General features: G+C 40.1%; 1 protein-coding gene across 1 annotated transcript in view; it reads left to right on the top strand.

The window, feature by feature from the left end:
- Positions 1-18215, top strand: part of cdh2 (cadherin 2, type 1, N-cadherin (neuronal)) — a 63246-nt gene extending 45031 nt beyond the window's left edge. Inside the window, exons 6-16 of the mRNA XM_031737750.2 lie at positions 600-744; positions 998-1170; positions 2169-2306; positions 2790-2975; positions 3692-3945; positions 4658-4800; positions 5861-6094; positions 6909-7142; positions 7377-7516; positions 13896-14060; positions 16647-18215. Coding sequence (XP_031593610.2) covers positions 600-744; positions 998-1170; positions 2169-2306; positions 2790-2975; positions 3692-3945; positions 4658-4800; positions 5861-6094; positions 6909-7142; positions 7377-7516; positions 13896-14060; positions 16647-16853 — 2019 coding nt within the window. The 3' untranslated portion in view covers positions 16854-18215. The remainder of the gene's footprint in view (positions 1-599; positions 745-997; positions 1171-2168; positions 2307-2789; positions 2976-3691; positions 3946-4657; positions 4801-5860; positions 6095-6908; positions 7143-7376; positions 7517-13895; positions 14061-16646) is intronic.
- The last annotated feature ends 2206 nt before the right edge of the window (positions 18216-20421 follow it).

Below are 20421 nucleotides of genomic sequence, written 5' to 3'. Positions count from 1 at the left end.
TTCCTCCTATTACCCCCAGATTGCTCTCTGATGCCTGATTCTGCCACAGGCTTCTTCCTGGAAAAGAGAGTTTTTCCTTCCCACTGTTGCCAAGTGTTTGCTCATAGGAGCTTATTTTAAGGTTGTCTCTGTATTATTGTTGGGTCTTTACCTTAAAATATAAAGCACTTTGAGGCACATGTTGTTTGTTTTGGACCTATATAAATACATTTGAATTAACAAACCTCTGAAGCCTTCACAGAACAGCTGTATTTATACTGAAGTTAAAGTACACATAGGTGGACTATCCAAGTAAAGGAGGCTGAAAAGAAATGCACACTTTATGTGGCTATCACATATAATATCTGTTAAAATATGTTGTTGTAACATGACAAAACGTGGAAAAATACTCCAAATGCTTTTTCAAGGCACTGTATGTGAGCAGTATCCCGCACACAAGTTGGTATAAGACTAATTCTTGTAATGGCTTTAACACAAAGTTGAATAGGTGAGACTGAGTAAGTGCTTTGTGGTTTAAGCCCATATGGTGTTTATGCGTATGAGAACATCCTTTACTTGAACAGTGCTTATAGTACAGATGTGTTTGTATTTTCCTCCAGCTGAGAGCTCATGCAGTAGACCTGAATGGAAACCAAGTTGAAAACCCTATTGATATCGTGATCAATGTGATCGACATGAATGACAACAGACCCGAGTTCACCCATCAGATCTGGAATGGCACCGTTCCAGAGGGTTCCAAGCCAGGTAATAAAGTGTATTCTCTACCATTGTGTTCGCAGATTAAAGAGTATTGATGGCATTTCTGGGATGGCCACTGTGTTATCACTTTGTCTAGCGATCAGCTGTATTATAAGAAAACAAAAGCATTAAGGATGTATTACAGCAGAGCTATAATTCAGCGTAGCGGCGTTCGCTGAACTTCTAATGTATTTTGATTGCCAATTAGAGCGGTGACGTGAAACTATCGACACCCTGTCTCGTTCTTTCTATCCCATAGGATCATTTGTTATGACAGTAACTGCTGTTGACAAAGATGACCCCAAAACAGCTAATGGGATGCTACGTTACAAGATCTTGTCTCAGAATCCCGAGAGTCCAACCTCCAATATGTTCACCATCAACAACAAAACCGGAGGCATCATTACAGTGGCAGCAGGCCTGGACAGAGAGGTATTTGACACTTTTCTTTCCTTGGTGCTTGTTTAATCTGCTCAAATACTGTTACTACCTCACTCTGACTGTAAGAATAGTGTTTAAGAAGGTTGATTTAATAGGCATACTGCATCTGCGTTTAAGTGACACCTTCATTAGGAAGGCCATCCATTATATTCTGTGTTCTTCATCTTCTTACTCTGGAGATATATCAGTACAATTGAGGTTTATGTTTCGATTCCTTTTTAAAGGAATGCCAAACCTGCTTAAACATATATCAAGGCTGTCTGAGAGCTAACAAGCCAAAGGGAATATTTCTTATTTAGAATTAAAAGAGAAGTAGAACTGGACTTTCTTCATTTTCACCTTCTCTGTGTTTTTCTTTTTTTTCTCCTTCTGTCTTTTTTCAAGCCTACGAGCTGTACTCTCATCTTATTTTTCTATCTCTGGAATTGCAGGGCTCTATCTCATAATAAATAAAGTAATATATACAGCTAGTTGCCAGTTGGTTCAATTCTAGTGAGGGCAATCTGGCTGAGGTGGCTGCTCAATCACTTCCGCCCTGGGGGCCACCATTTTATGTCCGCCAGTTGCCACCATGAAAGTAATTTGGCCGATTCTCATTACCTAGCAACTGGTCCATCACCTGAGTGGTTTTTAATGTGAAAAGAGTCATTTGTTAGCTTCATGATAGTGTCCAGAGCAGAGATGTACTTTTCACACGCGCACACAGAGACACATGAACAAATTCAGAGTACCTCACAGGAAATAAACCAGATTATTATAAAAAACCCACCATCAGTCACGATAATTATGAAGCTAGCCTGTTCAGTTTGGTTTCACTTTATTTGGACACATTAATACTGATTTACTGTGTGCTGCCTTCTTAATAGGGAGCCTCAATCAATTCAATAGTCTTAAGAATGGATCCTGTTTTTATGAAGCTTCAAATGGAGATTTTTTGATGATGCTGTTGGGAGTGATGCTAATTCAGCCTCTTTTTTCTTTCCCTTTAGAAAGTGCCACAGTACACACTGATAATCCAGGCCAGTGACATGGAGGGCAATCCCATGTATGGCCTCTCTAACACGGCCACAGCTGTCATCAGAGTCACTGACATTAATGACAACCCGCCAGAGTTTACTGCTGAGACGGTAAGAAACAAGCTCATATTGGAGATGTCAGCACAGCAATCTTAGCGTAAAAGAGGCACCACAAGGACTCCTGTTTCACCCCAATGTAGATATATGCACTCAGCCATCAGTTCTGCTCACTTACCTAGTTCTGCTTGCCCTGCATTTCTGAAGCCATACACAGATATACAAGTTACCAGCCATGCGTAAAGTGTTATATCCCCCTCCAAATGTTGACACATGCAAGTACAGGGGATGCCTGCCCGAGTGAAAGAGGCACTTACTGTGCCTGCGAATCACTGAAATTTGTAATGCTACTGTTGTGCTATCAGGGGAGCACGGGGAATGAGATGACCATGACGACATGATAAGTTACCTTAGATATCTATTTACCCAAGATCGGTCCTGCTGTGCCGTGTGAGGCAAGGCTCGGTGTATTTTTCGCTGCCACAGCAGTATCACTAACAGCTCGCTGCTCTCTGTGTTCATGGTTTATTCATGCAGTTTTTCGGCGAGGTGCCTGAAAACCGCGTGAATGTCATTGTGGCTAACCTGACAGTGACTGACAAGGACCAGCCCAACACGCCGGCCTGGAATGCTGTCTACAAAATCACCGGGGGCGACCCCACCGGCAGGTTCTCCGTGCCCACTGATCCAACCACTAATGAGGGCTTGGTAACAGTCGTCAAGGTAAAGCCTCCTATTGAAAAAGCTCTTCAAACAGCCTGTAATCCCATGGAAACGCATAGTATATGTATGCATATATGTTTGCAATGATACGTGACTTGTGGTCTTGCATGAAAAACATGTGGCATGTTTATTTGATTAGAACATGCATGGATTTAATAGAAGGAAAGTTGCCTCATATGTCATCTCACCTCTTGTCAGTAAAAACACATTAGCAATCCATCCTGATTAATTATCTGAAAGTAGAAAAAGAATTTTGTGTAAAGCAAAGTAGAAGAGTACTGATAAATTGCTCTCGGATTTTGTTTTTGATTTTTCTTTACAAAGGTTAATTTAGTGATAGCAATTCATATTTTGTAAAAGCTTTGCTGCTAGCAAATATTGTGCAAAATCAAAATTTTAAAACATAATGAAAGATTAAAATCCTTTTTTTTGTTAATTCCGACCACATTTCAAATGGAAAAGATTGGTTGCACATCTCTTACACCAGCTCTCCTGCTGTTTTGTATCCTTGAGCTGACCACAAAAGGATTTAGTCTCTTTATCTCGTCCCACTGTCCAATGCAAGTGTTCACTATAGCATTTTTCAGGCAAAGACGAAGAAAATGATTTAGTTATTGCTTTCAGATCAGTGACACATAACCACAACTTTCATGTGATTTAGTTTACCCTATATGTTTAAGGTGTGATTCACTCCAATCTCTTTTACTGTTTTTCAGCCTATTGATTATGAAACCAGCAGGACTTATGTGCTGACAGTGGAAGCGAGGAATGAAGTTCCCCTGGCCAAAGGCATCCACACTCCCCGACAGTCCACTGCCACCGTCTCCATCAGAGTGATAGATGTCAATGAGAGTCCCTACTTTGAGCCCAACCCCAAATTCATTAGGCTTGAAGAGGGAATGATGCCAGACTCAACACTGACCACTTTCAGTGCACAGGATCCTGATCGCTTCATGCAGCAAACCATCAGGTACATTTTGCAGTAAAAAGTAAAAAGGAGAGTCTGATCGAAACTTTACACCTCTTCAAAAGATTCAAGTCCACCTTTCAGATGTGGAAATTTGGAAGAATTCCTCTAATCTTTAAAGTTACCCCAATTTCCTCGAATGTCTTCTCCCCTTTTAAAGTACATCACATCCAGCTTCTAATATGAATAATGCTATTCAGCATGTGTGAAAAATACGGAGTAATATGGTAGGTTAAGGTGACAGCTATTCTCTCCATTAGGCCTGTTAAGATAACACTTAGCAGCCAGCAGCAGTCTCCATCTTATTCTTCAGCGAGCCTTATTTTTTCCTTTTCATCACAGCTATTTGGCAGTGGAAGTATTTATCTGCTTGAAAACAGTCCATGAGAAATGAGCTAGCTTTGTAATTCCACGGCTTGTCCTACAAATTAGTTTGAGCTACTGATAACAATAAGCCAGTTTGGTTTCCCCTGTGAGGCTGCTCTCAAAAGTTAGAATAATTATGTAAAAATTCATGGTCTAAAATATTTATTCTGTGTAAACTAATAAAGACAAAAAGAATAAAATGCCAAGCTGGAAACAGAGACTTTTTTTCCAGCAGAATACAAAATTAAACCTTTGAGACGTTCTCGTTGCTTTTATCAGAGAACTCGGTAAATAACGCCTGGCTTGAAATAACGAGTCACTGTGTGAATCTCTTTGTATTTCTTTTCAGGTACTCCAAACTCTCAGATCCAGCCAACTGGTTAAGGATCGACACAAACACCGGCCGGATCACAACGATTGCCATTTTGGACCGAGAATCACCTTATGTGAAGAACAATCTGTACAATGCAACATTCCTGGCTACTGACAATGGTACGCATCTATTTAGATGGTAGTATAGTAGTTTAAAAAAAAAAAAATAAATAAAAAAATAAAGTTCCTGTGATGCACAGAATCTATTTTTTTGTGTTTTACCCAGGCTGTCACAAGCGCTCTATTCCGGGCCTTACTGTTAGAGCATGCAGTAAGAGCTAATACTCACTTCTCTAAAGGAAGCCTAGCTGTCTAGTGTAGCCCACCTCTCAAAGGTCAATCTTCCACCTTGCATCACTTTGACTACCTCTGTGATGTGTTTCACCTGAAGCCAGTGCACAAGTGCAACGCATCTGCTGAAAAAAAAATCTATCTCGGTTAAAGCCACAAAGACATCCTCAATTCTCGAAGGTCAACCTTAAACCAGGCACTTGGCACATCTGAAACGCCGAGCACCTTATTGGGGGGTTAATGTGCTAGCAATCCCAGAGCATGTGGATGTATTCACCTCGTCTCTGAACTGGCGGGATTTACCTCTGTTCAGGTTTACCCTGTTCTACGGAGCATAGCTTAGGCCAATAGGCTTAAAAACTCCACCAATAAAGAGGTTTCTCAGCATTAATGGGTCAGGATTGGATGACTAGCTCCTTTGAGCGTGGCCTGAATGGTAAAAAAGCCTCTTAGCTGAGTGAATACATAGAGGAGCCTGAGAGGAGCGACAGTGGGCTCTGTTTGTCTGCTTTAGTATTCCCGACCCGTGCCCTTCGTCAGGAAGACATTCTTCAGACACACATACAAACATACACACTCAGAGACACACACACACACACACCAAATGTTCTGATATCCAAGTCTTTCGGCCCATCTCCCCACATAAGATTAAATTCTCAGATCAGTATTCATTTTGTGCAGATCTTCCTCCACTAGAGCAAAAAGCTTTTTAGAGTGGAACCCAAAGTTTAAACTTCATGCTTTACTTTTCTATGTCCACTGTATAGTAACTGCAAAATGAGAAATTGCATTTCAATAGCAAGTATTACTTTCCATATGTGAATTTTGGGAAATCTTGCGTCTCGTAAAAAGTTGATGTTAACTATATGTGTGTTTTTATTTTACACAGGTATACCGCCAGCAAGTGGCACAGGAACTCTCCAAATCTTCCTACTGGATATCAATGACAATGCGCCCCGGGTGTCCCCTCAGGAGGTGGAAATATGTGAAAAGCCAGACCCCAATGCCATCAACATCACTGCATTTGATGGAGACCTGAGCCCAAATGCTGGGCCATTTGCCTTTGAGTTAGCCAACAGGCCCGCTGATGTTCGGAGAAACTGGACCATAACAAGAATCAGCGGTAAGATACAGACTGTGATTTCACCGTGCTGCTCAGGAACTCGAGCCCTGGGCTAATTAAGTAAAACTAATCTTCATGTTGCTGTTCCCCAGATAGTATGTGAAAGAAGAAGGCTGTTTTGCCCTTGCGTGCCCACGTTTGTGTTTGTTGATGTAAAAGAAAAGTAAAAAGTGGCATTTGATGATTAATTAGAAAACTCCAAAGTCTCAAATCATACAGTATTTATAGCATTCACATCTGTTATCCTCCAAAGCACTTGTGAAATTTGTGTATTAGTAGAAATCACGCTGTAGAAATCACACAGCCAGATCTGACAATGAAACAATATATTAACCTTACTCAGCAGTCATTAATTGTTTATGCTAATTTACAACAAAACACGAGTGTAGGAACTCATCTGTTGTTTGTTAGCTACTAGATGGTGCGAGTTGAAACGCAGTGAATATATCTTAATAGGATAATGGCATTTGGATTATCGCAGCTGGGAATTTAGCCTAAGCAGCATTATCAAAACGCATTCAGTAGATTTATAAGCTCCAAATCCAAATCAGGACCATGTTTTGGATTAGATATGCTGATGCAACTTCCAGGTAGGAATTTATGTTGCATATTTGTGGTAATAGGAGTGTAATCGTGCTGCGAACATAGTCTACACAAACGAGCATTCAGAGTTTAGACTTAATCCCCTATGAAAGGCTTCCTGTCTCTTTTATATTTAAACAGCCTGAGTTATTTAATCTTTAGACTCACCACTCCAAATGTGTTTCCTCTAACAAGGTGCTAAGACAGCTCTTTTCTCCTGTCTGTCTCTCAGGTGACTATGCTCAGGTGAGCCTGAAGATTGGCTTCCTTGAAAGTGGTATCTATGAGATCCCCATCATAATCACGGACTCAGGCAACCTGCCCATGTCTAACACCTCCTACCTGCGGATTAAAGTGTGCCAGTGCGACATCAACGGAGACTGCACTGACCAGCAGCACATCATGGCCGCTGGCCTAGGCACAGGCGCCATCATATCCATTCTGCTCTGCATCATCATCCTCCTCAGTGAGTGTCTCAGTGCCTCTCTCAAACAGCACACCACGCGAACGCACACAGGGATTATAAAGACAGCTAAACATTATCCGAGATATCACTAGATTACCGCAGGATTACCAAAAAGATAGCCTTGATCAGGCCCACGTCCAAGCTCTAAAACACCGGATCCGATTACATTTGAATGAAAATATGCCGGTTATTATTTTTCATTGTATGAGATCTGTCTTTCTTTCTGCCTATTAGTTCTCGTGCTGATGTTTGTGGTGTGGATGAAGCGTCGTGATAAAGAACGTCAGGCTAAGCAGCTCCTTATCGATCCTGAGGATGACGTGAGAGACAACATCCTGAAGTATGATGAAGAAGGTGGAGGAGAAGAGGATCAGGTAAGAATCATGTGGTAAACACACTGTGTAACAGTTTGGGTGAAACTCTGAAGAATCAGAAAGCCTGCTGTTCTCAATAGAATAGGTAACAACAGATGTTAATTACTGATTGTGAATTTTACCAGGATTTAAATGATTTTAAGAGAATCTGATGACATTTGTGGCAGTGTCTGCTTTTTCATTCAGCCCCAAACAAACATCATAAAACCCAAACAGTGCTGAATTGAAAAGTTAAATTAATAATAAATAATAAATGAATCATAGAGTACTGTGCAAAAGCCTTGAGCTACCCCACATTTCTTTATATTTTGTTTCCAAGGAGCCAGACGTTCTTATTTTTAAAATGGTCCTGAGCAATAGTTTTCCTGGATTTCTAAAGGATCTTTTAAAGCAGCAAATATTTTTATGGACAATTGCTGCTTTTTTCACTCATTTTCAGTCCAGTCTTTGTACCTGATTATTTTTCAGAGATTTTTGTTTGTTTAACTTAATGGAGGAAGCTATTTTTCAAAGAGTCATAGTTAAAATTGTAATTTTATGCCTTTTACTAGTTACTCGCAAACACTTTCCCCTTCCATTTCTATAGTTGAATCTACTGAAAATACCACAGATTACACAGTTTGATAACAAAGTCCTTTTTGCACCAAGAAGGTGATTCCCAAGAGCTATTATCCAAAAACATGGCATATTTCACCACCAGAACTGAGGAAACTGAACAAGTGAATGACAAAATGCAAAATGTTAAGCCTAAAAACAAGGGCTGAATGATGCAAACTTCCACAAGAACTATAGTCAAAATCAAAATTAACAAAAAGTCTTATGGTGTGAAATTTTTCGTTCAAATTGTCGTCAGTATGTTCAGAAAAGATCAGGAGAGAAGTACGGCACGAGAGTCTACAGCCAACTGTAAAACACGGTGGAGGCTCTGTCATGGTTTGGGTCTGCTCTCAATGTCAAACTTCATGGAATTATGAACGCAGCAAAGTACGATCAGATTTTATCTACCATGCAGTATCATCTGCAAAGCATTTAATTGCAACATAGAAATGTTTCAGCATGGCAAAGACCCCAAATACAAGTATACCTGAATAGAAAAACAAAAAAATAATAGACCACTATCAATCAGCTTTCAGTGTCCTTCAAGAAGCCTGGAGAACTATTCCTGAAGACTGCTTGGGAAAGCTTGCCAGGGAGAGTTCAGGGTGTGTCAAAGAGTAAAGGTGATCGTACTAGGGCTGTGCGATATGACCAAAATCTCATATCCCGATATAAGACATCTATCGTCCCGATAACGATATAAATCACAAAATTTAACATTTTCTGTAAATTCTGTGAATCTCGGGCAACTCGACTTGCATGAAGTGTTTCCAGCTGGGCGTCGTGTACCTGGAGTCGAGTGTTTTAACCGATGCATGAAACTATACATTTTTAGACATAAGTTGTAATGGCCACCGTTTTCTTTGTGAGTATTTATTACACCGCGTGCTGCGGGGAAAAGCCTGTTCTAACGTTTGAGTCTAAGGTTTATGTTTTAGCGCCTGACGGCTCTTTTTTGCTTCTTATCCCTAAATACTCTGCATACCCTTTCAGGTGATTCAGTTTATTTTGAAAAGTCTCAACAGGATCTTGAGCTTTATTGTGAAAGGTTTATGTGGAAAATAAACAACCGGACACGCGATGGTTTTACCGTTGTTGTTGCTAACGGCAACGCATAAAAACAGGCGCTTGTCCGTCCGTAGTGTGGTTATATTAAATATAAGAGAAAGAGAGAACTTTAAGAAATTAATATAGCCACTACAGTGACCATCAAAACGATGAAAAAGTATTGCCGTAAACAGTTTATTTTGCGACACCACGAAACAAACGATAGCGTAAAATGAAACAATAGATGTTTTTATATCATCATCCGATATATATCGTTAAATCGAACAGCCCTAGATCGTACCAAATATCGACTTTCAAGTTGGTTAGGATTATAGAGACTCTGTTTTTGATTTTTGCACATTACTGTATGTATTGATGTCTATATTAATTAGACATTAATAAATAAAGTAACAGAAAAATACTTTACAAATGGAAAGTTACATTTTTTTTTTAATTTATTTGGACTGTGTCAACATAGTTTAGTACAGGGAGATATGAAACAAGAAAACATCTCAGGGGCAGTTAAGAGTAACTGCAGTAAAGTAAACCAGATTTTAATTCTTGGGTTTATTAAAGCATAAAAACCCCACTGGAACAAAAGACCAATAACTGCACGACAAAACAAGACAAGAAGGCGCTCTCCGTGTTTGTGGCTCGCGAGGGAAGTCAGCCAAAGTTGAGGAAAAGATTCCTTCACCTGAACTCAGCCCACTTCAACTGACTCCTTCGCTACAGCCCTTTTTATTGTCACATACATGAATATGGAATTACAAATACACGTGACATTCTTAAGCAGGCATATCTGAACAACATCAGTGTCTGTATTCATGTGTGTGGGTGTGTGTAGGTGCATGTGTGTGTGTGTTTCCAGCCATGCCATACATAGACAAATGCAGAAGTAAGCGTCTTGCTAAACTATAAAAACAGGAACTTGCAATAGGTCATATCTCAAATGAACATTTAAAGGTGTGAAGTCTTGCACTTTAAGAAACAGAACAGTCTGGTTTCTAAAGCTATAATGGAAATTATAACGTCGAGGCTGCTTCTTGTCGTCTCATGGTACACAAGTGCACACAGAATCTTATCAGACCTAATAAGGATAAGATATTTTATCAGCATACAAATGATTATATGCTTTTAAGCACAAATGACAATATAAAAAATATCAATCCTGACATTAATGGTCCTAAATAACTGTAATTCTTTGATGTACCCAAAAAGTATCAAAATTCCACATCAGCACATTTTTAAGTTAATAATAACGACAATAATGCTCAGATTTCTAAAATTCTTTTTGCACTCTATCATGTTTATATGTTTACCCAAACACCTTTTTGTTCTTTTTCTTTCTTTTCTTGTTTTGTGGAGAACTTTTGTGTTATTGCAGCTTAGGAGTCTATTCAAACTGCAGAGAAATGCCATGCTATACACATCATTTAGCTGTACAGTGTGTGGTCTTTGTTGGTGAGGAATATTCAGGTCATATTTATGCAGCACGGAAGCAATTTCTGCATAGCTGAAGCTACTAAGGACATAGAGGACCACCTAGATTCTTTCTGCAAGCATGCATAGACTTACAATGCTTCATTCTAGCATGAGGTCTGCTCATTGTGCCGCTTTAGGATACACTTCAGCAATTCACAATGAATTGTAAGACAGTTTTTATTGTAAATTGGAAGTTTTTTTTCTAGGAGGGAGCTGGAAATCGAAAGCTCGAATCAATAAGGCAAACACATTTTGATCCAATTGGTTCCAGAAATATTGGGAATGTCTCTCAACTGGAACTGCTCTCCGCTTCGCAACACCAACACAACAGACATACATTGCCACAGGCATCGGTAGAGTCACATCTCTATATCATCCCGCACTGATCAGGCTCACACACAGGCACAAATTCAATTGTCCTAATAACCCCTTGTTAGCAAAATGGAATCATTTCATAAAAAAAAGGCAGTAATATACCAAATGGGCTATTTTCTTGCTGCTTGCTGAAGTGCTTTGGTAGCTTAGATATAGCAGAAATGTGCGGGAGACCCCAGCCTGACCCAGAGCAGTGGCAAATTAGCCTGGGAGACTTGTAATTGGTAAGCTGATGTCATTTAGAGACAGACATCTGCTGTGGCACAATAATGAAGCCCTGTCTAAGGTAACAATACGACTGGAAAGCCATTACACATCTGCCAGTGATTAGACAGGAGGGACTGAACCACTTGTGTATTCGCGTCCTCACTTTCCAGCACAAAATGCACAAACTTGCGGCCCAAAACATGTTGAAAAGGAAACGGCCACATGATATAACACCCCTCAAAGGCAAACGAGCGGGTGCAGCGATTTATTGAGGGAAAACAAGCTTCCATTTTGAGTGGTGCTGAGAAGGGCAGGGAGCCAGGAGAAAATGGTCTTGTCTGTGGAATCGGCGAAGTCAGTGTTGGGTAAAAAATAGACCTGACTTTCCCAGCAATGTGGTCTTTATAATGCCCACCTCTGTTCTCCCTATCTCCCGCTGGGGAGGAAATTGAAGTGTCAGACCATTGGGTGCGCTCAGAGTATATGATTTTAGTTGTTGCTGCCATTGCCCTGGTTTTGTATTGCTCTGTGAAGTACGCATTTTATCAAAGGCAGACAGCTGATCAGGCACACACTCAGCACACAGTGAAAAAAGTAATAATAAGGAAATAATGACAGATGGACAAACAGTTGTCGACAGGTTTGCAAGTTAAAAAAATGGGAGAGAAAGAGCCATCTGCTTCCTTAAGTGACCTCAGGAAAATTTCCTTCACCTTAACCTAACCCAGCGTGGCTTTGAAGGCATGCTTTAAAAAAAAGAGAAAGGTTTTGATTTATTTTTCAATAAATGAAACAAATTAACCACCTGTTACACAGATAAGAAGACATTCTGCACATCAGAGGAACTATGACTTAACTTCAAGGAGAACTCCAAATTTATTAGAAAATAGCGCTTGCTTTTTTGCACCTTTGGTCATTATTTAAATTTTTCATAACCCTGAGCAAAAGAAAATAATTACTGAACTACATCTACAGCTTTCAAATAGTTTTTCAAATTTTTGGATTTCTTTTTTTTTTTTAACTCTTGTTTTATTAATATTGCTGTATATAAGAAAAGGAAAACTATGCTCAAATCTGCACAGTAAGAAGTAACCTCAGCGAAGATGGGGAACTGCTTACAAGCAGCCCTATTTCTAGTCTCTATGCTGAGCTAATGATAAGCTTATAATTGCATGGACATGAGAATGGTAGTAATCTTCTGATCTGATCCTCCACTGAGAATGATGACCAAACGCATCACAATAAAACAGAATGACAAAATAATCCTCTAACAGTCACCTTGCATTTTAAAGCATGTTTTAAAGTTTTAAGCATGGTTTGGACTTGCAGTTCAAATACATACATACATATATATATATATATATATATATATATATATATATATATATATATATATATATATATATATATATATATATATATATATATATATATATATATATAGGGTGTATAAGGCTTAACAATGTTTAGTCTTCTTTGAATGTGGGTCATGAACGCCGGTGGCAACTATTTCGTCAGGCCAGCGTATGTGTGAAGAGTCTGATCCCTGAAGGGGGCTGGTATATCATTAGACCTTCCTGCATAGTTCAGCCATTATATGGCTCCATTGCAATTCCTGTCACTTGTTCCTGACCCTTCTGGAGCACGACCTTAGACAAGGTGAAATGGGAGTTGGACTGAAATGAGCCAAAGATGATGGATACCTTTTTTGTGTGGCATGTGATTGTTATTATACTCCATTCACCATCAGAGCTTTTGTTATTGGGTATTAAATCAAATAGCAAAAGAAAAAAAATAGAGTAAAGTAGTTGTAAACTGAATTCTTGCTTGGCTGTGTTTTTTCTATTCAGGATGTTGGTGCTTCATTTGAGGATTTGTTGTATTGGTATTTTTTTTTAAAAATAGTTTCAAGAATATCTGCACGTTTTTCCACTCTTTCGAGCGTCTGTGTGTAGGTACATGTGCAACTGAGCAAAGACAATTTTGAAGGGGGATATTAGAGATGGATGGATTACGAAAATCTCTTAAAGAGGGACAATCCATCATGCACGCTTATTAGGCACACACTCTGATTCTCAAATGGCATTTTCTCTATCATATCTGCTGTCACCCTGATACCATTCAGTCATTCAGCTCAGCTGGGTTGTTCTTCACCACAGCCTCTTTCTCGCTCTTAACTCCTTTTTTCTCTTCACCCTTTTTTTCCTCCTTCTTCCTTGCCCATGACTTTGCACAAACTGCGAGCCATTCAGGTTGCCTTGGTAATGTTAATAGGATTAGGAATGGCTTATGCATATCCACCATCCCGTGTCTGGGCATTGATTAGAGCAAAACAGTCGCCTGCACATCCTTCCTGCAGCACACCGCCCAAGTACAAACACTCTGCAGCGTATGATGTGGTCCTCAGCTTGGCCCCCCCTCAGCGCTGGCGCTTTTTTATGTGTCAAATTGTCCCTGGGCTTGTACTTCACAGACAAGAAGATTAAAGTTTCCCTCGTGTTCCCTCAACTCTTCTCGCTGCATTCTAACTTTAAAATCTCCCCTCCACTGAGCTGAACTCCTTCTTCCTACTTACAGCACAGGATGTGCTTACCTATTTAAATAATCATACTCAGTTTGGGGTCTTTCCACGGTGCTTAGCTAAGTCCCTTCTGTCTGTGTTCCCCAGGATTACGACCTGAGTCAGCTCCAGCAGCCGGACACGATAGAGCCCGATGCCATCAAGCCGGTGGGAATCCGCCGTCTAGACGAGAGGCCCCTCCACCCTGAGCCACAGTACCCAATGAGGTCGGCAGCACCCCACCCCGGAGACATCGGAGACTTCATCAATGAGGTAAAAACATCAGCCAGTAATGTTGTTGAAATCTGACATTGTTTTGCGGTGAGGTGAAAATCAAATCCAAAGATAAGAGCTAAAATAAAAGGATCAGAGATCTCGCAAAGCTTGAATTTCATTTCCAAGCTGACTGGTTTTCTTATAATAAACTTGTGTCTAAATAAACAATTTGGCTCATATGACTGAGCATCAAGGAGTTGCTCGCTCCCTTGTAGTTGACAGAGAAGTACTTTAAATTGAATCAGTCGTTATGAGAATTGTTTTCATCTTTTCCCAGCAGAAAGTTGAAACTTTTCTCATTTCAGAAATATCCACTCAGACATGTATAAAGCCCAAAAAGTACATGATGCTAACTCACTTGGATATAATTGTTTTTCTCCTCACTTTCCGCCAAAGTAGAGTTATAGATGTGTCAGCATAGAAATAGGAGATGAGAGAAGCAATACATTGGCTTTCTATCGCAGTGAACTGTTCGGCGTGCCCTCGTTTGCCTCAGGCCATCATTGACTCCAGCATGAAGGGAGAATGTAAAATGAAAAGAGCAGTCATATATTTTTCACAAGCTCCAACAGACAAGAGTTTCACAGCATTACAAATGGAGTTCTCCCCTAGTTTTTGGATGGTGCCCATGTTTTTAGATTAGCGCTAGCTCTCTCTGCTCTGCCCCCGAACATCTATCTCTCAGATCCCTTTACTCAGGCACCTCTTATTTTAATCTCACCGTGAGCCATGTTACTTGTCGTAACAGCTAATATGTGGTGAAATGTAATAGTCTGTGCTGTCCCGCGAGTAGCAGCCTGACAGTTTAAACCATTCTTGATCACCTATTTTTTTCTTTAGTTTTTTTTTTTAAACATATCATTTTATAGTGCTTGCAAGACCTTTGAGACATTTCCGAGCACCCTGACCTAGAAAATGCTGTTTTTAGTTCCAAATTTGACTGCCACTAAAGCTCAGTCATGGTAGCTTCAGCATGCACATGGAGCTGGAATCCGACCTAACTGATAGGGCTATCTGCCAAAGGAGCAGGGAGACAGCGAGGGCTGGGGGAGGGGGAGTGTGTCTGATCTCCATCCTGAATGGTCTGCACATGCCCCAGGAGCTTGTGTCTCCTAATTAAATTAGATGGACAAAAAATAGGAATAGGTTTAGCAGAAGGACTTTAACTTGACAATCTGACAAACAAAGGTCTATTACTGAACTCCTGCTCTGTTCTGACAGAGGGGGAGGGGTTAGTTTAAATACAATAGCACCAACGTCAAATGACCTTTGTTGTCCACAGGTGGGACGTCTCTCCACAGAGGGACGCAAACCTTAAATGATTGCGTTCATTGTTTTACATAGAGCCTGGCGGGGTTAGGTGTGCCTAGAGATTACAGTGGATTGATTGCACATCTCTTTGTTAACCGTGGCACAAAAAAAGAGACCGCGAGTTCACCATTTTACTACGAGTGGTTATTATCTTCGGTGCGGTGTATGACTCAGTTAACAATGAAATTACAGTGAGTTCTGTGATTGACTAACCTTATGAAACTGCCAGTGGGGTTGTGGTTGTAGATGGAGGGGGCTATAACCAGCAGAGCGATTATGGTTGTAATTGTAATGAACGATCCATCTGTCATATTTCCCACAAAATTATCAGCACCACAGCCCTGAGCAAATACTTAACAAAAAGCTAACAAGTGGAAAATAATCGCTAAGTGCCCGGGCACTTTAATTCAATACATCTTTTTATTTGAGAGCATTTCAGCACTGTAATGGCAGTGCAGAGGAAACTATAAATCTTCGACAAGTTCCCAGCGAGCTGAGGTCTCGTCTCTCTGCGTTATGTTGCTCCACTTTATTTTTAATTCATTTGTTATTTGTTGGGTGTCCTCAGTTCCGGGGGGTAAAAGGGAGAAAAGAAGCCTGGATCCAAATGGTTCATGGCCAAAGCGCATCTCAACTCCTAGACTGGCAATCCATCAACTCTCCCAAGTCCCGTTAAGGAAGGAGGCTGGAAATCAATAACAATCCATGAGGACTTTTCACACTGGTGTGAGGATTTCTGGGAATGTCAAACATGATCTTGAAAGTAGAACTGCTCCCACCAGCACTGCGGGCTTCACGATAACACACAGAGACACATTCTCTCTGGTTGCAACAGTTAGGCTTAGTGTTTAGGCCACATTCAGATATAAAATGTTACAAATATTTTGATCTGATGATAGACGACCATGTGTCGGTGCCAGAGTCGTGCTCCCTGTACGAAGCCAGAGGAGTGTTAGTTGGGGGAAGGGGAGATGGAACTGTCATCTGAGGCTACTGGTCATGCTCAATCTTGGCTTTCGATCAAGCCAGCAGCCTAGAAACATCAGGAGAATCCCAATGAAAAAACACAGAGGAAACACACAGGAACAGTAGAGCCTGATTAATCCAGACAAGAACCTTATTTCCTGAACAAGTGCGGAGGGAGCGACCGACTGTTTTTAGTACAGCCGTTTGTGTGCGGCAGTGGGTGGGAGAGAGTTATTTTTACGTGACTCACTCCTTGTTGGAGACGGTGTTTAATCTTCTCATCTAACTCTTTTTTTTTTTGTACAGGGACTCAAGGCAGCAGACAATGACCCCACCGCTCCTCCCTACGACTCCCTGCTAGTGTTCGACTACGAGGGCAGCGGCTCCACAGCTGGCTCCCTAAGCTCCCTCAACTCCTCCAGCAGCGGGGGTGACCAGGACTACGATTACCTCAACGACTGGGGCCCTCGCTTTAGAAAACTGGCAGACATGTACGGTGGAAGTGACGACTAGGACACACAGTCACGCCCTGAAGGATATAAAGATGAGAGAAAAAAAAAATGAAGAAAAGGAAAGATTTCCTGTTGATGGACATGGACAGCTGATATTCCCTGAGAGAGAGAGGTAGAACCATGACAGAAAATAAACAAAAAAATAAACATTGATTCAGAATTTTTTTCAAAAAACAACCAACCTAGGCTTATTGTTGTAGTCTACGCATACATATGCTTGTTGAAAGCTTAGGCATAGACTGTGGTCCAGTTACGGAGGAAGTGGGAGGGAACACTGGTGGACTGTCACCATTCAGATTGTTGGTATTGAATGCGCTCAGTTACACTTGAATTTCACAGTACAGAAGCACTGGGATATAATGTGCCTTTTTGTACATTTTTTTGGATCTAAATGATTAGTTTTATGTTCAAGGCTTTAATGGTACTGACTTTTGGAGTGATTTCAAACAAAGTATGTTACACTCTGGTATGCTTCTACATGCTTTTTTTTTCTCCTTTGGTTACAAAAATGCTCCTGTTTGTTGAGGATTATTTAAATGAACCACAACGATGAAGAAATGAAGGATCATTTGTTAGTTTGGTTGGAAAAGAAAAACAGTTACGAGCAACACTGTACAGTATGCTAGACTTCTAGACTTTCTCACTAAAAAAAACACAAAAAAATTAAAAAATTATGCAGCTGGTTGCAAATAAAGGGAGTTATGAATCATACTTTTGTAGCAGCTTTTTGTTCTCTTTTTTTGAAGTGATGTAGTATTTTACAAAAACAACAAAAAACTTTTTTGGTCTAATCTATGTACACTTCATTTGCCTTAGTCATCATCTGGTATTTTCGAGTTTTACTTCACTGTAAAAAGATAAGATAATGTGTACATAATGTTTTCTTTTCTTTATCCTTTCTTTTGATGTAGTATATGAAGAAGTGCGAAAAGTTCCAAACTTGTAAATGTATAATTTGAACTACAAATTCAAGTTTTTTGCATGTTTTTATCTTTTCATGACAACAGAAAGGAAAAAAAAAATTGTTGTTTCCCAAATTTATTTACAAAGTGGAAAGAAAAAAAATAAAAATCTGGGTGACATTAAATGTGTAGAAGTTAAGAGAGTTTTTTGTAAGAAAAAAACGAAAAAAAAAAAACACACTTAAAAAAAAAGAAATTAAAGTAGTGATCTTGTCAGCACAACTGTTGAATTTGTACCAAAAAGGGTTGGGGGTGGGGGTGGGCACTAATTACGGAATCAGCTTTAAGACTGGAAAAAGGTGTTGGACTTAAGCTTTGTGGATAACCATGTGTACTGGAACACAAATTATACATCTCTGACCCCAACCTTCCAAATAAAATGCTAATTTTGGAGCTAAAAACTGCCTCTTTATTTGTTCATACTGAAACTCAACGTTGTTGCAGAGGCTTAATTAGATTGCGAATTATGTAAGCTATCTCAAAGGACAATAGAGTTAAACAAAAACAAAAATAAATAATAATTCTACAACATTCTGCCAGAAGCGAGAATTAAATCATTTAAATCCTTATTTATTTGTTTCTTGCACATACATATAAAATCAAATTGCTTAAGGCCAATATAAGGCCATAGATGATAAGTTGTGTGGCTGGAAGGCTACACGCTAAACAATAAGCTCATTCTGGAACACTGTGTGTGTCCCTAAAGCAAGTCAAGGTCAAAGGCTCATGGCAAACTCAAATCCATCCAGCACCTCTCTGCCATCAGGGATTTGTACTGTTGAGTACTGTAGGTCAGATTGGACTTGACCTCAAAATGAAGAACGCCTCCAAAAACTGCCTCTAGGGACTCTGCGTGTATCTTGACTCCGGGGACATTTGGGAGGATGAACAAGAACAGCTGTGCGTGTGTGTGTGTGTGTGTGCTCTACGTGGGGGTTGCGGCAGTAACGATGTGTTCAGTTGTCACGTGCAAGTCGTTTGGCCTTCACCTGCCTTTCGTTTCCACTCTCTCCTCTATTACATTGGGACTTGTAATTCACAGCCACCATTTGCCAAGTTGAATAGATGTGGACATGGCTTATTAATTCAACCAAATTAGACAGGCGCGAGTTTGGTTTTGTAGTCGTCACACAAAGCACAATGAATGTCTGTTAGAGAATAACCAGTGAACCGTACCTGGCTTTTGTTTTTCAGTTGGTGTAATCAGTGTGCTGATCTGTGTTAATCAGTTCCACATCCTGTACCTCTTAGCAGTCTTTCATATATCCTGCGTGAGCCGCGGCGTTATTCTTGCAGACCTCAAATGACCTTGTGCGGTGTGTATCATTTATCTTGCTGTATGCATAACCCTGCCCTCCATTTGCCAGAAGCAACATAAAATTTTACAGTGCCCAGTCAGATGAAATGTTTAACGATGAACTGCCTGACCTCAAAGTGTTGTTTCATCTGCAACCGAATCGAATTTGCTTTTCCAAATTACTCCCTTTAACTTTCAGGTTTTTAAGCCAGATGGCTGGTGGGGTTTTTTTTGTATATCCCTTTGTTTCTGCTCTCCTGATAGAAGGCTTACACCACTTAAACCTTTGGTTAACTGTTTTCTTTACTTTGATCTTGAGCAGGGACAGATGTGGTTTGTGAATCAACGTCTTAAAAGGGTTTTCATAAAATCCTTTTGATGGCTCTGATGTGCCCAAACTGTGTATCCATAGTTTTTCAATCCTTAAAAGAAAAAAAACTCATTTGTTTCCCATAAAATAAACATAGAGTCCAAAAGTTCTGATTCATCTGCTGTTTCTATATATTCTGCTAGGAAAATAGGGAATGGGAACAGGTATTTATTGAAACATGCAAAGGTACTTGGAAAACTGCATAAAAGGTAAAAGCAAAGTTTGTACAATACTAACAAGCTTGAAAGTCAATATTTGGTATGACCACCTTTATTCTTCAACATACCGTGAACTCTCCTTGACATGTGTTCTTGCAATTTATTTAAGTAGTCCTTTGGAATAGTTCTCCTGGCTTCTTGAAGGAGATTTAAAGCTGTTCTTTGCTGGCTGATTTTTGTTCTGTTGTCTGTCAAGATGATCCCACACTGCTTCAGTAATGTTGAGGTCCAGACTCTGAGCAGGCCAATCGATTTTACTTTGTTCTATCCTGAAATGCTTTTGCTGTAGTGGCGGTGTGTGGGTTCATGCTGAAAAATGAAGCCATTGCCAATCAGATGCTTTCAAGATGGTACTGCAAGGTACATCAAAATCTGATCACCCTTGTGTGCATTTGCAATTTAATCAATTTTGACAAGATCCGCAGCAGTGTGGGATCATCTTGAAATGCAACCCTAAACCATGAACGAACCTCCACTAGGTTTTACAGATTGCAGTAGATACTCCCTGTTGTACTGATCTCCTGGCCTTCCTCCATACATACTGTCTGAATTTGGATTCATCACTCCATCAGACCTGTTGCCACTGATTTTCAGTCTAGTCTTGTGTTATTTTGCATTGCTCAAAATCTGACTGTATTTCTCTGCGTTAATAATTTGACAAGATCCCCAACATCCCTGGCTGAAACGCAGCTGTGTTTTACAGATGACTGGAGACCTTCACT

This window comes from Oreochromis aureus, linkage group 18 (assembly GCF_013358895.1).
Source record: "Oreochromis aureus strain Israel breed Guangdong linkage group 18, ZZ_aureus, whole genome shotgun sequence".
Taxonomy (NCBI): domain Eukaryota; kingdom Metazoa; phylum Chordata; class Actinopteri; order Cichliformes; family Cichlidae; genus Oreochromis; species Oreochromis aureus.
Note: the sequence above shows the minus strand (reverse complement) of the source record. Positions and strands in the feature narration are given on the sequence as shown.